The sequence below is a fragment of the Hippoglossus stenolepis genome, chromosome 2 (genome assembly GCF_022539355.2).
Source record: "Hippoglossus stenolepis isolate QCI-W04-F060 chromosome 2, HSTE1.2, whole genome shotgun sequence".
NCBI classification, from domain to species: Eukaryota; Metazoa; Chordata; class Actinopteri; order Pleuronectiformes; family Pleuronectidae; genus Hippoglossus; species Hippoglossus stenolepis.
The window spans coordinates 9561887-9575096 of record NC_061484.1 but is presented as its reverse complement, the minus strand read 5'-3'; the positions used below and the strand labels follow the sequence as shown (position 1 = coordinate 9575096).

Genomic DNA, 13210 nt, shown 5'->3' with positions numbered 1-13210 from the left:
TATTTGTGTTAAGGGCATTATAGAATTAACTGGCTCAACGTACCTCTTTTTTTCCAATGATGACATTTCTCCAAGATAGTCTTGATGACTAAGCTGCCTATAAGGGGGTTGGAAAATCACAGATATGCTGGGGACTAGAGTGTTCAAAGTGACCAATGGAGGGAGCGGAGCATCAGCCACTGCCCCCTCAATGTTCAACATGACGAATGACGAGCGCGTAGGGAAGGGCGAGTCCGTGCTCCTCTCAGCACCGTGCTCATGAAACCACAGTTGCACACGTAGCAGAAATGCTCGTTCTCAAGTACGCCTTTCAGTTTGTGAATAGTGTTCTGTGCACTCCTGTCATATTCAATTTTCACACTAATTAAATGACATAGTCGACAGTCTGTCCTTAAAGCTGGAGGTCTGTTTATTTTGGATATAGTTTGCGTCACGTTTTTCCTGTGTTACACAGGTTCTATGACACCACACTGGACTACTTCATCAACGTGAGTACGCCCTGCAGCCCCGGCTCTCGGTCTGTGGGTGTTCGCCTGGAGGTTGGGGTGTTTGCCTCCCTGTGTCAGTACTTCAGTGAGAGTGACAAGCAGTGGCGCACTGATGGCATGGTGCCCCTGGCAGAGACTAACGCCAGCAGAGCTTTTTGCCGCACAAGGCACCTCACCTCCTTCGCTGCAGGCCTGTTTGTACCACCAAACGCAGTCAGCTTTACGATGCCAGTCAGTATCACACGAAATTACACTCGCTCTTTGTGCACATTCGCCATTAAACACACACTTAAACCATTTCCTCCTTCCTCAGGAGCGCTCTGGTGCACCGAGCCTGGTCGTGCTGTTGGTGTGTGTGTTGGGTTTGCTCAGCTATGTTGTGGCAGCGGCCATCTTGCACAAGTTGGACCAGCTGGATCTGCGCCGGGCGGGTGTGGTTCCGCTCTGCGGCCGAGACGGTCTCTTCAAGTACGAGGTTCAGGTGAAGACTGGCTGGAGTCGAGGGGCAGGTGAGCCAGGGTCACTATTACACAGCTGTCAGGATGATTACAGATTTATATGTATTTGATTGTATATATGGCTCCTATATGTAGTTTCAACAAACAATTATTTTCATCATTGATTAATATGCTGATAATTAAAGTTTTGTGGCAATCCATAAAGTAGTTTTTTGTGTAATCCTGCTAATAACGAAAACATAAACTCTTTGGCAGAGGTCAAATCAATGAAAAATGTCAATCACAATTAAAAATTACCCAAAGAGTTTATTACTTATCCAAATAGTTACTGATTAATGCCCTGTTCATATTTTAGAAAAATCTATTTATTTAAAAAAATAACAAACATGACAAACTAGAGAAAAGAGTCTGCAAATAAATGACTCAACTTTTTCAGAAGCAAATTAATTAAGAATTAAAACAAATCAAATGTTAATAAAGGTTGATCTAGCAGGTTTCTATCTGTTTTCCCAGGCACCACGGCCCACGTAGGAATCAGTTTGTACGGGCGGGAGAGCCGCAGTGGACACCGCCATCTCGACAGCAGGGGAGCCTTCTCACGCAACACTCTTGATATCTTCCACCTCGCCACAGACACCAGCCTGGGCAGTGTGTGGAAAATACGAATCTGGCACGACAACAAGGGTACACGCACACATGCACACATGCACACACACACACACACAGAAAGAATAGACCTCTGTAATCACAACATGTTTAACCAGCTGATATTTGACTAAAAATCATTGTTTCATGACCTTTCCTCAGGTCTGTCCCCAGCGTGGATGCTACAGTACGTCCTGGTGAAAGACCTGCAGACAGGAAGCAGCTACTACTTCCTGGTTGAGGAGTGGCTGTCGGTCGACAACGAGAGAACCGATGGGCGTGTAGAGATTGAGGTGGAGGCATCAGGTAAGAAATTACAATTTTTATTTGATGAAGGTTTTTTTTCTAAAAACGTACTTGGTGTGCACAGACTTTACTCTTGTGTTCCTTCACTTTCTTTCAGAGGAGGCTGTGCTCCGCCATGTGCCCCGTCTCATGTGGTGTGAGCTGCAGAGGGCGCTGTGTGAGAGCCACCTGTGGCTGTCGCTGTGGGAGAGGCCTCTCCGCAGCCCCTTCACCCGCCTGCAAAGAGCCACTTGCTGCACTGTGCTACTGCAGCTGTTTCTGCTGGCCAACACACTGTGGTACAGCATCGTGGTTGACAAGAGATACAGGTACAAGAATGTGTGCTGTTGGTGTTTTTGTCTTTGTCAATTACCACTTTACAACTGCTGATCTGTTCCAATATTTGAATGCTGTCCTGTGCTGCAGCCGGTGGGCCGTGTCGCAGCTGTCTTCGTTGAATGGAGAGACTGTGGCAGCCGGAGTGGTGACCTGTCTGATTGTCTACCCGCTCTACTTGCTCATATTCACGCTCTTCAGAATGAGCCGCAGCAAGGTAACACTGATCTGCCGAAGAACAAAACCAACATTATCAAGGTTTCACTGCTTCACAGAGGCCAGAAGCTAAATCATTTCTCTTTGTGTGTGTGTGTGTGTGTGAATGTTAGTGTGTGTCTGTGGAGCAGGTACCACCACAAATGGACCAGGAGTCTGTGGAGATCGATGACTTCCTGGAGAACTCTATGGCTGGAAGCTCCTTCCTCTTCTTTAATGGCGAGGTAATGTCTGAGGGGAGAAGTCTGGGATTTAAAATTGAACAGAGCCTGATGCTATTATAGTTATATTTCTTGATATATATTTTAGTTTATTATGGTAATATGAAATTAATCCTGTGGTTCTGGTCTGGCGGTTCGTTCAGTTCATGCAGTTGAGCAAGAATATAATTATATTTTTCCCCTTTCCTCTCTCTCTCTCTCTCTCTCTCTCTCTCTCTCTCTCTCTCTCTCTCTCTCTCTCTCTCTCTCAGACCAACTCAGAAGAAACCAATGTCGATTTGCCCACACCATCAACCAAAAGGTGAGCTGCTCTGTTGCCATGGCATTTGATTTAAATAACGTGTGATTTAATGGAATACAAATATCAAGTAGATTTTTACAGCTGTCGGACTAAGCTAGGGCCAGAGAGAATAGAAAAATAAAGATCGTTAAAAATAGAAAAAGTTTGCTCTGAAAGAGACTTGGATGCGAAGAGAGACGGATGGACAGACAGATGGATGGACGGACAGATGGACGTACGGACGTCTGTCTGTCACTGATTTATTATAACTCCTCTGTGCATTGTTCTATCAGCCTCAAACCTCATTCACACATTTCTTTCACATTGGCATTTCTTTTGTTTGTCTGGTCATGATACACATGTGTCCCGATTTTTGTGAAGATCGGTAAAAGCTAACTGAGGGGCTTTTCCTTAGATGGCGCTGTTGAGCCATTTTGCCACCCCCATTTCAAATTACTCCAGAATACAAATACTTTTTAGGGTTTTGTATTTCCTGCAAACTTTGGTGAGAATTTGAGCATTTCTAGGCCCTGGAAAAGTCCCAAAAGGGAAATACAAATCCTTCGAAATACAATAGGGCCTCCCACCGGAGGTGCTCGGGCCCTAATAAACCCCAAAGCCTTATTTGTCCCAGCAGCACTGAGTCTACTGTTATTAAAACCTCATTATTGTTCTATATCTAATGAAACAACAGAGATAAATGTTATTATTAATGTCGACTATTTGCTTGAGACTCTAAATAATGCTCATCTCTCACTGTGTGTTTCAGTGTGGACAGTTGGACCATGGCAGAGGAGGATACGGAGGACAGGGATTGGCCGGAGCTGTTGAGTGACGTGTCTGTGGTGGGAGGGGCGGGGCATGGAGCAGGAATGCCCAGGCTGAAGAGGGGTCAGGGGAGCAGGCACTTGGGTGTCGACATGACCTTTAACCCGGACGATGAGGAGGGGACTGAGCAACGCAACAAATATTTCACCTCTTCAGGTAAACACAGTAAGACGCCTTTAAAACAGTTGTTCAGATCAGGTGAATAAACTTTGCTCGTACTAGATACCAGATACTTTTAATGCCTCCACGCCCGCGACAGCCAGTGACCAGAGGAATAATGTTTTCAGGTGGTCGGTTTACTCGTCTTTATGTGGACTTGTGAACACTACTTAAAAAACTCCTTGAAGGAAATTCTTCAAAATAAGTACAAACATTCACAGACTCAGATGAACTGATAAGAATTTGGTCTTTAAAGGTCGAGATCACCGTGACCTTACAAAATATGTTTTGGTCTTGGTAATCCAACAGCTCCGAAACACCTTGAGGGAATTTCTTCAAGTTTCATACAAGTGTTGACTTGAACTCAAAGATGAACTAAATGGATTTTGGTGGTTGAAAGTCAAAGGTCAAGCTCACTGTGACTTCACAAAACTCTTTTACCTCATGAACGTGTTGACTGAAGAACTTCAGAGAATCCTTTCAAACTTGGCACAAATCTTCCAATTAGTCAAGGTTACAAAACATGTTTCAGCCTCTAAGACATGATATCTTAGGCATACAACCACAGTTCATATGTCAGTTTGTTTAATTCTTATTTCTCTGTGTCCAGTGGACGTAATGAGGTCCAAACTGAACACATGCTGCTTTTCTCTCACAGATGAGGATCTGATCAAACACATCCTGGCAGATGGACAGAACTTCTTTCCTCAGGCCGATGAAAGTGAGATGGCCGACCTGTAAGTGTGATCTCTGAAAAAGACACAAGAGATACAAAGAATTACCACCAATAACCCTAACCCTAACCCTGAACAAGATTAATTGTGTTTTTCTGTGTCAGGTCGAGCATTTTCGGAGACAAGACTGAAGTGATCCTCCTCCAGAAGCTCAATGAGCCTCTTCCTCTAGAATCTGTCAGAAGGGACCCACCGAAAACTGCTTTCACCGCAAATACAGGTGTGTGTGTGTGTGTGTGTGTGTGTGTGTGTGTGTGTGTGTGTGTGTGTGTGTGTGTGTGTGTGTGTGTGTGTGTGTGTGTGTGTGTGTGTGTGTGTGTGTGTGTGTGTGTGTGCGGAGAAAGAAGAAATACATGTATCAAGCAACTGACATCTTAGTTAATGCAGTCTCATCTAACATTTAAGACTCACAAGATCAGTCACATGTATGCTCAGCAAAATCAGCCAATCAGACACGGTATTTACCTAATATGTGCCATAATGTTAAACGTTTCTTTTAAATCATATTATTCTCAGGGACGTTATCTTGAAAAAACATCTGTAATTTAAATTCTTTACTTAATAGTGAATTTATCCAGGAGCAATTTAAATGTGAACTTGACTACAATATGATATATTTATAATCAAAAATAAATAATGCATAATGAATAGGAAATAGGCTGAAAGGGAAAGAAAAACAACAAACTGAAGCAGGAATAAAATTCAGTCAGCCAGCTAAGTGAAAACAATAAAGGTAAGTAACAGGGTTTTCTATGGGGTCTTAAACAGTCTTAAAGAGTCTAAAATTCAATTATCTTGGCCTTAAAAAGTCTTAAATACGTTACAATATTAGGGAATTAGCTCTTCAATATGTTTAGTTGCGTCTAAATTGTGTTAACCTTCATTAAACACTACTTCCATAGCATTTAAAATTTTGTTTCTCTTTTTTGAAGAGAAATGTTTTAGTGGCATGCATAGTTTTTTATTCCACTTAAAAGTCCCAAACACAAGATACCTCTGGTTCTTCCTTCAGTGTTACAACATTTGTTAAGTTTGATAAACAACTTCCAGTCATGTTTGCAACAAAGACCAGAAACAATGGGTTTTTATTTTCATCTTTCACCAAAGTTTAGCAGTTTGACAAATACTGGCTCTCGGCTGTATTGTTTTAGATAGAGTTGGTTCTTGTCTCAGCAGAAAATAAAGCTTATCTGAAAATGCCAGGGAATTGTATTTCCTCGTTATGTTAGAGTTCCTGCTACTTTTGTACACTGTTGTTTTATCAAGTAAAATAAAACCGCTAGTGTTTTTTTGCTAATTGCAAAAAAATGTGCTGCCAATGACCTGAAATCTGAAGTATCATCACAACACTACAGTCGTAAAAATCTTTGTTCCAAACTAAACTCAAACGTTCATCTGAAAGTTATTTTTTTCGTAGATGAGTTATCTGCAGACTCTGCTTTGCTGTTTTGGTCAGATTTCGTTTCTTTTGGCCTGGATTTACCTTTAATTTGTTGCTTCCCACATCCCCTGGACTTCTCTCCCTTCTCTAGTTATGACAGACGTGTGTCGTCCCAGGCGGTTCCCTCCCTGGTGTGGGCGTGCCACCCTGTGGGGCAGCTGGGCGGTGATCGCTCTGGCCAATAGCGTCTCGATCTGGGCGGGCCGCGGGTTCAGTCAAAATGTGGCCATGATGTGGCTCATCTCCTGTTTTGCCAGTTTCCTGTGCTCGTGTCTGCTGTTGGAGCCAATCAAGGTAGACACACACACACACACACTCACATTTATATTCTGTAATCCTCTTTTAACACAAAAATCCTCACTGTTTTCTGCATTTACATGATGTTGTATGATTAGATTATTCATATAAAAAAATGTATCAAGTCACTACAGTATGTATAATATGTTATATGTAACAATTCGTCATTAAAAAGTCTCAAAACAACAAGACATATGTTATATATCTACTTGTATTATTAAATTATCCAAAACATTTTCAACAATGTTCAAACTCAGTGAAACACACAATTATATTCAAAATGACGGGATGTTTAATTTCAACCTTTAATTGCGTCATATCTGCTTTACCTGTGTCTGGTCGTCTCTGCTCTAACTTCTGGGGCAAACAGCGTGAACACAGGAAAAACACATTTCTAGCCAGTTAGTAAGTCGGCTGTTTATTTCTTCCACTGTTTGTATTGGTCACTTTTAATGGATCAGAATTATTTGTTGCAATTTGCTTTGTAACGTGAATAAAACTTTGATACGTTACCGCATCGGTTAACGTGATCTGCATCAGGTAGATTTTCAATGGCAATAGTGGTGAAGACAACTTCCACGATCCCACGCTGCTTCATGACATCATCCAAGTAGGTTTTTGTTATTGTTTCATTTGAGAGACCCCTAGTGTCCGAAGTTACATATTGTAGAGGTGGTGGAGCCCAAAAACTGAAACGCTGCAACATGCATACAAACGTAATAGGTTGTTATGTTTACAGCTTGTTGTGCTGCCCCTAAGTCACCAAAAGAAATCAAGTGAGGCAGGTTTTAGAGAAAATATAATCCGACACTTTTGTCCCCTTGAAACACGTGAGAGGGATTTAAAACACGTTGACTTCAGGCGAATAACTGGGCTGGGTTTTTCTTTCTTCCTGGAAAGCTGTGATTTCATACACTTACTGCACACACCCAAAATTATTTTCGTTGAATTCCCATCAGGGTGGGGTCACGTTGACACATTGTATCTCAGTTTTCCTATTTTCATTTAAACTGATCAATATAAATCACATAATCCATGTTGAGCTGTGTAAATTGAACAACCTCTCAAGCTTTGATATAGATTTCCAAATCTCACTGCTCGGTTGCTGCTGTGCTCTCTGTCCCACAGGTCTTGTGTGAGGCAGCTTATTTTGCAGTGTTTGTGCGGCGCCTGCGTCCGGAGGACCAGGATGTGCTGGTGGAGTTCCCCCGTGTGGAGAGAGTGGTCCAGCGGGTCCCCAGGGTGAGACCACCGCAGGGCTTCGCTCTGTCCCAAGCTCGGCACCAGGCCCGCAAGGTCCACATGCTGCACACCATGCTGAAGGTGAGTCAGTAGATAATGTAAAATGGGTTAAAGAGATGATGTTTTTATTCATATAATATCTGGTAGAATAAATATTTAAATCTCTATGTCTTGATTCATCACTAAATGTTTGGTTTCTCATTTTCAGAATTTCCTGGTTTATATGTTTTTCCTGTTGGTGGTTTTACTCCTCAACTACTCTGACTCTGCCAAAGACGCACACGGCCTCCGACTGCGCAATCAACTGCAGCAAGTGCTACACACACCTGAGTATCACAACATCAGCAGGTACACACACGAGCAAACAGATTCTGAACTTGACCTCATAAGAAACTGTCCTGTTTTAATTAAAATTTAGATTTTTTTATTCTCCAAAAATGTTAGACCTTTTAATTAGCTGGTACCTTTGAGAATAATGGCAAATTTTTTAGTGACCTCCAAATTGTCTGCTTAGAATACTTTCAGAATTTCTATTGGGAAACACACAAACATCTTGATTCTCTTATTATTGAGCTGCAGTTTTTCTCTTCTACACTTTTGAGAATAAACTTTCATGTGTAATTTTATTAAAATAAGAGAGAAAAAGTTTTTGTTTGTGTAGAGCAGAGCATCACTAACGTCTTCTGGTCAAAGGTATAGACACCGTATGATTTTCTTCAGCAATGTGTGATGTGTCTTTTAGCCGTGACAACGTTTTGATGTGGCTGAATGAGTCCCTGTTGCCACGGTTACTGGACGACTCTGCCCTCCTGAGAGACACAGGAAGCGTGTTACTCGGCACACTGAGGCTGCGACAAACCCGCGACACACAAGGTGAGATTTAACCGTGGTCACTGAAGCTTTATTGATCTGAGAGAAACTCGCTGTACCTGTAAAGTCTGCTGCATTTAGTTTTCTATGTGTAGCATCACAGGTCCTCTAGCAGATGTTATTTTTTATCATTTCTGTTCATCTGTTTAATGAACTTATGCTCTGTCATCAGCTCAGTGAGATGAGATTGTCTCAGTTTGATCTTTTTAAAGCTGTTATTTCTTCCCAGTTACAGGTGGTGCCAGTGCAGGAGACAGTGTTTGGGGCTGGTTCCCTTCTCCAGATAATGACGCTGAGGACTTTGGTGGTCGAGATGCAAACTGGTGAGAATAGGATTGAAAACCTGGCCGTTACAAAACAGATGTTCACTTAAGATTCAGCCAGATTCAGTTGTATGTTTAACATCTGGTTCCCTTTTGATGTGTCATGTTCTACACTGCATTTCCTCCCACTCATCTTTCTAGGGTGTGGCGTTTGGGTCAAGTGAGGGCGTATAACAGCGGCGACGTGGTGCACCAGCTGAACCGAAGCCTAATGGAGGCCTCTTCCTCCTTACAGCAGCTGAAGCAGCAGCACTGGCTCAACTACAGGTAGTAAACATGGACTGGAATTACAAGAAAAGGTTATAAAAAAGTAAAAGTTACAGTATAAGACTAGATCCTAATTCGAGGTTAGAATTATAAATGTGTATTATCTGCAAAAAAGCAAAGAAACTACTAAAAACCAGATTTTATAAACTCTCTGACTTCATTGTCCAGGTTGTTCCATAATCCAGGGGCCAGGGGTGAGGGAGTCGAAATGGGGCTCGATGTGCATGTGTGCACAATTACACAATGATTCGAACAAAACAGAACCATGCACGCTCGAGGCTTTAATGTCCCCGCGGTGAAATTTGCCTACAGCCTGCAGTCATTAAAAAGTTGCACATGAAAATTTATAAAACATCAAACATGACAATAAAACATAGAAAACAATCAGGGAAAGGATGTGCTAAGAATGTGGGCTCACTTTCAACAAGTGTTCTGAGAATAAGTTGTGGCAAAAACAAACCTTTAATCCTGTTTAAACCACATGTGGTACGAGGTCGCAGATATTCCGCTGGGAGCAACTCAGAGTAGATAAAGAACGGATGGTGAAAGTCTCAAATAGAACTTCCTGTGATGGAAACACCCAGGTTAGATAAAACAAATAAAATCCTAAAGTCTGTTTCACAACAGGAAGTGACTCTTGGTCTTATGTGTCTTGTGTTCATCTGTTTGTTCACAGGACTCGTGCTGTGTTTGTGGAGTTCTCACTCTACAACATCAACACAAACCTCCTCGCCGTCTTCTCCTTCCTTTTCGAGTTCCCAGTTTCTGAGCGTGCCCAGTCCAGCCTTGACCTCCATGTCATCACGCTGTGGCCAATCACAGGCCTTGACCTACAGCTCCTTCTCACGGTAACCACTCGCAACCCCTATTATAATAAATAAACTTTTAATAGTTTGTATGATGGACATTGTATTTAGAGCAGTCTATGATGTAGAGTGAAGTTCGAAAACTTTGTCTTCAACCTACCTGGTTTATCTGCAAAGAATTTATAGTCAAAGTTTTTCATAAAATGAAACTATTTGCTTCATTACTGTTCACATGTGTGGTTTATATTTAAGTATGAATGATTTACTGAACTGTTATTTTTTCATACATTGCATGACAGCAAGTTCAGAGTTCTGTTAAGGAATTGGCACAATCTTCAGACACACGTTCACACCTTTTCAAAATAAAAGCAATTTACCTTTATGCAAAAGAATTGCAGCAACAAAACGAACATTGTGCTTTTACTTTGTAGACAAACTGCTAAAGAGGAAGTGTTTCTGTTGAATGCCGTTGCCATGACAGGATCAGTACCAAGGAATGTCTGTTTCAGTCTGATATCGTGAAATAAAAACAATAAAACTATAAAAATGATCTGGCTGCGATTTTGAGCCGTGGTTTGACCCAGTTGCCGACCGCTATGTTCCACATACATACATGCATGCAGACAGACATTTGCGGATCTCGAAGTAGATAACTACAGTAAAACTGCTAATAATATTGACCCCAAACCTTCCACTGCATCCTTGTTGAATCCTCCTTGTCTTTGGCATCGTGAAGCGAGACATCTGCAGTGAAACTTTGTGATTCCTTGTTCTCTAGATCATTCTCCTTGCCCTGGTGTTGTACTTCCTGGTGCGGGGGATCATGGGCTTCCTCAGAGAGGGCTACAGCTACCTGCTGTCAGCCTGGAGAATCCTGGGTCTCTGTAAACTGACTCTGGCAGCTTCTGTGTGCGGGCTGCACCTGAGCCGCTGCACCATGGCCAAGAAGCAGTGGACATTGTACATGAAGCACCCGCGGGACGCCTTCACAGATTTCTACCCGCTGGCCAAGCAGAGTCAGATGTACACAGTCATGTCTGCGTTGCTGTTGTTGATACTGGTGCTCAAGGTAAGAGAGAGGGGCTGATTATTAACATGTAATGTAGAAAAACATGCAATATGTTTGATTATTATAACTGTGGTGTAATTTAGTAGTCTCAGCTTCTTAGCTATCAGTTCTGTTATAAATATAATAACAGTGCACTTGGCATGTTATCACTTAAAAGAACATCATCACAGTTTATAGTAGATAATTAGATTTTTTTTTTTATTGTCAATAAATCCAGCGTAAGTATCATCTGTCTGAACCTTGATACAACTTGTTCCTCTGGGCCCAAGAACTTCATACAAAAACAGTTAGAAACTTGTTAATAATCCACATTGTTGAATTGAACTTTATTGAGAATACTGCTGCATCAAGTGTGTATTGATTCTCCGCTGAAAATAGTCCCCAACGAATATTTGCATTTACATTTTCTAAAAAACGGAACTTCTTCAAATTAACTTATTTAACCTTTGAGATCTATAAAAAAAAATGAGAATAGCTCTCAGTAAAGCATATGCCTCCGTCTCCATTCCCGTTTTATTTGGATCTACACCAAATTGCACACACTCAGAAATATCAGTGCCCTTTTTTCGTCAAGATCCATGAATTGTTCTCTGAGAAATCAACAAAAATTCAGGAAAATGCCTTTGCCAAAGACTCCTGGATCGGCCTCCTGATCCAGATCCACACCAAAATGGAACGGTTTCCTCCCTGACCCATACCGCATCCTTCCACCAAGTTTTGTGGTGATCCATCCAGTAGTCACATGCGTAATCCTGCTAACTAACAAAACAAACAAAAGCAGGCAAAAACATAACCTCCTTGGGGGAAAGTAAACATTTATTGAAAGAATTTTGTCTTCAGTAGAACTGTTGGGCTTGAGAATGAGAGCCGCTGACTGGGATAAGATAGTTGGAGTATTATAAGTATTATAGTATTATTAAAAGACTACAAGTTTTAGAGGTGTGCTCAATTTGTGTGTGTTTCCAGATATATTATTCAGCAAATTTGTTTGTTTTCTTAGACATTACTGATTCAATTAATTAATATGATATACTGTGGTGAGTGGTGATTACTATAGTGATAGCTCAGGTGGTTCTGTCAATAGTCCATGAATTGTTCGATTGGTGTCTGTGAACTAGGCACTGACCCAAAAATTGCTCCTTGTGTGTGTGGGAGTTTAGTCTTTTGACAACAGTATTTGCTGAATGAAAGATATATAAAGCTTGTAATGTTACCATAAAAGCTACAAGTGGGGGCCACGACTATGCAAGTAAGGCCCAAGTCGTAATATGTGTTTTATTTAGTATTATGTAGTATCAAGACAAAATCACTTTGTTCATTTCCTCCCTCCCTCTCTCTGTCACCCTGCAGGCGTCTCACCAGTTGCGGTTTCTCCGAGAGTGGGCCGTGTTTGGCCGAGCTCTGCGGCGCTCGGTCTGGGAGCTGCTGGGAGTCGCCCTGGCATTACTGCTGTTGATGCTGGCCTACTCACACACAGGACACCTGGTCAGTCTCCAGTCTGTTCCTGCTGTTTCTCTCTCGCTGAGCCTCTCCTACACAAACACACACACCAAACATGTCTTTACAGGAAACCAATTCTCCAATAAACCTTTACATAAGCATAACCACATATTTATTATTAGACCAAGTACAATAACAGCCTCACAGCCAAACAGCTGTACTGTTTCTTAAGGTCATTTCTAGCATAGAAGTTATAATCACAGGAACTGACTCTACTTTGTACAAAATAACATGATGACACATTATAGCTGTTTGTTTTTTTCTTTTATTTGACCTTTATTGAACCGTGGAGATGTAACCTGTTTTTGAGACAGCAATGTCAAAATGGATGGATGAATATGATACATGAACATGAATAGAGGAAAGAAGAAAAATATAATATTTTACGAAATAACATTACTCTGTGTCACTGTTGAGCCCCTTGTGCTTTCCACTGAGCATCATTCTTTTCTTATGAAGTCTCCTTCACCTGGTTTTGACTCATCAGGACTATTTGAAGCAGGATAATCTAAAAAAAAAGAATGTTGCAATCAGTGAGACATTTCCAAACACAACTTCCCAGTATTCAGCTGAAGGATTTCACCATGAGCCTGAAATAAACGACACTGTAGCTTTAAAGTGGAGCGCCACCATCAGGTCAAAGTGTTTTTACTTGTCCAATGGTTTGGTATATGACCAAATACCTGCAGAACTAATGATGTTCCCATGAGCCTCAGCTGTACTCGGTTCAGTGCTAATGTTAGCT

At 41.6% G+C, this 13210-nt stretch overlaps 1 protein-coding gene across 1 annotated transcript in view; it reads left to right on the top strand.

Moving 5' to 3' along the window:
- Positions 1-13210, top strand: part of pkd1a (polycystic kidney disease 1a) — a 66444-nt gene that overhangs the window by 48811 nt on the left and 4423 nt on the right. Inside the window, exons 35-54 of the mRNA XM_035171362.2 lie at positions 455-719; positions 802-997; positions 1460-1630; positions 1754-1897; positions 1995-2205; positions 2303-2429; positions 2542-2652; positions 2901-2950; positions 3699-3913; positions 4575-4653; positions 4755-4870; positions 6183-6385; positions 7517-7711; positions 7839-7978; positions 8373-8503; positions 8730-8823; positions 8965-9090; positions 9767-9938; positions 10675-10965; positions 12316-12450. Coding sequence (XP_035027253.2) covers positions 455-719; positions 802-997; positions 1460-1630; positions 1754-1897; positions 1995-2205; positions 2303-2429; positions 2542-2652; positions 2901-2950; positions 3699-3913; positions 4575-4653; positions 4755-4870; positions 6183-6385; positions 7517-7711; positions 7839-7978; positions 8373-8503; positions 8730-8823; positions 8965-9090; positions 9767-9938; positions 10675-10965; positions 12316-12450 — 3172 coding nt within the window. The remainder of the gene's footprint in view (positions 1-454; positions 720-801; positions 998-1459; positions 1631-1753; positions 1898-1994; positions 2206-2302; positions 2430-2541; positions 2653-2900; positions 2951-3698; positions 3914-4574; positions 4654-4754; positions 4871-6182; positions 6386-7516; positions 7712-7838; positions 7979-8372; positions 8504-8729; positions 8824-8964; positions 9091-9766; positions 9939-10674; positions 10966-12315; positions 12451-13210) is intronic.